Source organism: Octopus bimaculoides, chromosome 3 (assembly GCF_001194135.2).
Source record: "Octopus bimaculoides isolate UCB-OBI-ISO-001 chromosome 3, ASM119413v2, whole genome shotgun sequence".
Taxonomy (NCBI): domain Eukaryota; kingdom Metazoa; phylum Mollusca; class Cephalopoda; order Octopoda; family Octopodidae; genus Octopus; species Octopus bimaculoides.
The window spans coordinates 166642970-166646052 of NC_068983.1; the positions used below are offsets into that span (position 1 = coordinate 166642970).

General features: G+C 39.6%; 1 protein-coding gene across 1 annotated transcript in view; it reads left to right on the forward strand.

Moving 5' to 3' along the window:
• LOC106867319 (glucose-induced degradation protein 8-A homolog) overlaps positions 1-3077 on the forward strand; it is a 70099-nt gene extending 67022 nt beyond the window's left edge. The window contains exon 5 of the mRNA XM_014912159.2: positions 2875-3077. Within this exon, the coding sequence (XP_014767645.1) occupies positions 2875-3039 (165 nt within the window). The 3' untranslated portion in view covers positions 3040-3077. The remainder of the gene's footprint in view (positions 1-2874) is intronic.
• Positions 3078-3083: the final 6 nt, after the last annotated feature.

Consider the following 3083-nt stretch of genomic DNA (forward strand, 5'->3'; position numbering starts at 1 on the left):
GGGGGGGGGGGATTAAAAATGATTGGCACAGAATTTAGGAAGTCAAATGAAGTTTTACTGGGAGTGGAAGACATTATTGTGCATCAAAGGTAGATAACTTAGCTTTGGCTGATGGAATTAATGTCTTAGAGTAGAGATTATTCCAATATGTTTCTCTAGAAATGGCTTTGAGAAGAATTTACAATTGCTTGAAATCATCGTCATCGTTTAACGTCCGTTTTCGAATGCTGGCATGGGTTGGACAGAAATATATAATACTTTTAATTCAGGCTGATCATCTTCATTGAACCTCCATCTTTGCAGACAGTTCAAGAAGTTCTGATGAGTCAGAAGACTTCGTTGAGCTCCAATTTCTGCTTTGGCTGGATTTCCTTGGCTAGAAGCCCTTCCTAACACTTGAGTGTACTGGGTGCTTTTTATGTAACACTGATACTAGTGAACTCACAAGATAACCCTAACCCCTCGACTGTGTCGTGCATTTTCTTTCCATCCATATTTCTTCTTGCTGACATAAGTCAGAATCTTTGTTATTGAGGCAAATTGTACAAGTAGCAGAGCCACTAAATTTCATTCGATATTGAAACACTGTGGTGAGTTATTTTAATCCAACCAGGCCCTCCACTAATTTATGTCCTTAGACTGTTCTCAGAATCATTATTTTCTAACATAAAACAATTCTATGAGTATCCTTACAACTAGACGTTGTCCCTTTATGGGAATGGCATTTTCTGTTTGATTAAAGCAAGTTAAATAAATATATTTTGATAAAACAACTTGAACTCATGATGTGGCAATCTGTAGTTCAGTTTATTAATTGCTAATTAACATATTTAATGCTTTCACCAATCATTATGTAAACACTGACTTAGATTAGTTCAGAGAAAAACTCCACATAAAAAAAGGGAGCCTTTTTGCTTTACCTCCTCCTATAGATATTTCTTCCCCCATCGCTTCTACTCACCGTACACCTTAAGGGTCCACTATTTTAACTCTTTCCAGCTTCCTCTCAGTCTCTCTTCCATAAAAGGAGTTGCTGTGAGCCTCTCTCCTTTCCACTCTTGCCCACCTCAGTTGAAGGAGTTTTTAGTCTTGCAAGCTGTATGGTAACTTCACTAGTGCTGCTGGCATGAAAAGGGACCCAGAACATGCTCTGAGGTAGTTTGGTGTTAAGAAAGGCATCCTGCTGCAGAAGTCAGACCGAAGCAAACATTGACACACAAATTGACCCATCAAACCATGTCAAATATACGAGGGTGAGTCAAAAAGTAATGATCCATTTTGTTTAGGACAGGTATAATTACCAACACAGGAACATGTATCATACATCAAAATGAAGCTGGTCCTCTGTGGATCACATCCCTACTTCTCAACATAGTCACCGTTTCTCTCAATAGCAATGTTCCACCTTCAAATGAGAGCATGTATCCCTGCCCCGTAAAATTCTGTTGACTGTTCTTTGAGCCACTTCTTCACTACAAAGTCAAAGTGACAAAACCTTTTTTCAAAGGCTCATAACAGGTGATGAAACATGGGTTCATCATTATGAACCAGAATCAAAGAGGCAGTCAATGCAATGGCACCACCACCGAAAATGTTCAAGATGCAAAAGTCAGCTGGAAAAACCATGGGGACTGTCTTTTGGGATGCTGAAGGTGTCATTCTGGTCGACTTCTTGCCAAAAAGAAAAACAAAACTTCATTTTGATACATGTTCCTGTGTTGGTAATTATACCTGTCCTAAACAAAATGACATTACTTTTTGACTCACCCTCGTATCTTCTTACCAACATGGAAAACGGATGTTAAATAATGATCCAGTGATTCTTAATTTAAACTTATTAGTGATATATAACTTAATGTCTGTATTCCAGGCTACCATGGGTCAGATACTTTGATAGGAGCCGAGGGTCTGCATTGGTGTTCAGTGTCTGCCCTCCCTAATGTCAACTACTTTACAGAAAGTATTGGACATACTTTTTCACAGCACCAGTTCTTGTGAAGTTACCAAATAACCAGAAAGACAAAACCTGTTGACAGGGTGGCTTTGTGCTAGGTGTCGAGAGGAGCAAGGAACAGGTGTCTCGTTGTAGAGGAGATATATGGTTACCTCAGCAGGGAAGGGAGAAAAGGGACAGAGAAACAAGGATGGATGGGAAGATAGGTTCACAAGAGGGACAATCAATAGAGATGCAGTGGACGTGGCTGGAGGCTTGGACAGTGGTGAATTTCAGTTTAAGGGAAGATGAAGGAAAATAGTAGGTGTGTGCCAGAGGGTTTGCAAATCCAATGGGGGACTTAAAAGACATGTTAGGATCCACAATGAGCAGAACTTACTTGCAGGTATTGGTAGTGCAAATCAGAGGTGCAATCTGTGTGGGTGTTTTCTCAAAACACTGTCTGGTTTAAAAAGCCACATCAGACGCCATGAAAGGGCTAAGGTGTAGGTGCAGGAGGTGGTCAAACTGTTTAAGGAGTAGACAACCACCATATATATATATATATATATATGTATGCCACACCCCATTCTTTTAGAGGATCTTTGTCTCGCAAGTTATCAGTGACATCACCAGTTCATTCTGTAAAGTGTTTGGCATTAGGAAGGACGTCTAACCATAAAAGAAGCGTGGGACCTTAGTGCAGTCCTGTCAAACTGTCCAATCCATGCCAGCGTGGAAGACGTTAAATGATGATGATATTTGGCATCAGTGATGGTTATAAATTACATTGAAAAGACCTGTGTTTGGGAAATTTTAAATTCTTTCACTCAAAACTCTGCTAAAGCACCCCATGTTGTTGTTGTTGTATAGATTGTAACCATTGTATTGGGGGGGGGGGGTTGTTTTCCTTTTGCTCACACTCGTTTGTTTAATTGCAGGTTGCTAGTGAGCTTAATGCTGCTATTTTGGATGTTGATTCCACCCCTAAACTTGCAAATCTTCTCAAGTTATTGTTATGGGCCCAAGAGGAATTAGACAAGAAGAAAGTGAAATATCCCAAACTGGTTGATTTGGCCAAAGGAGAGATTGACTTCCCAAAATAATTGATTTCCCGGGGTTTTTTTTTTTTTTTTTTTTTTTTTTTTTT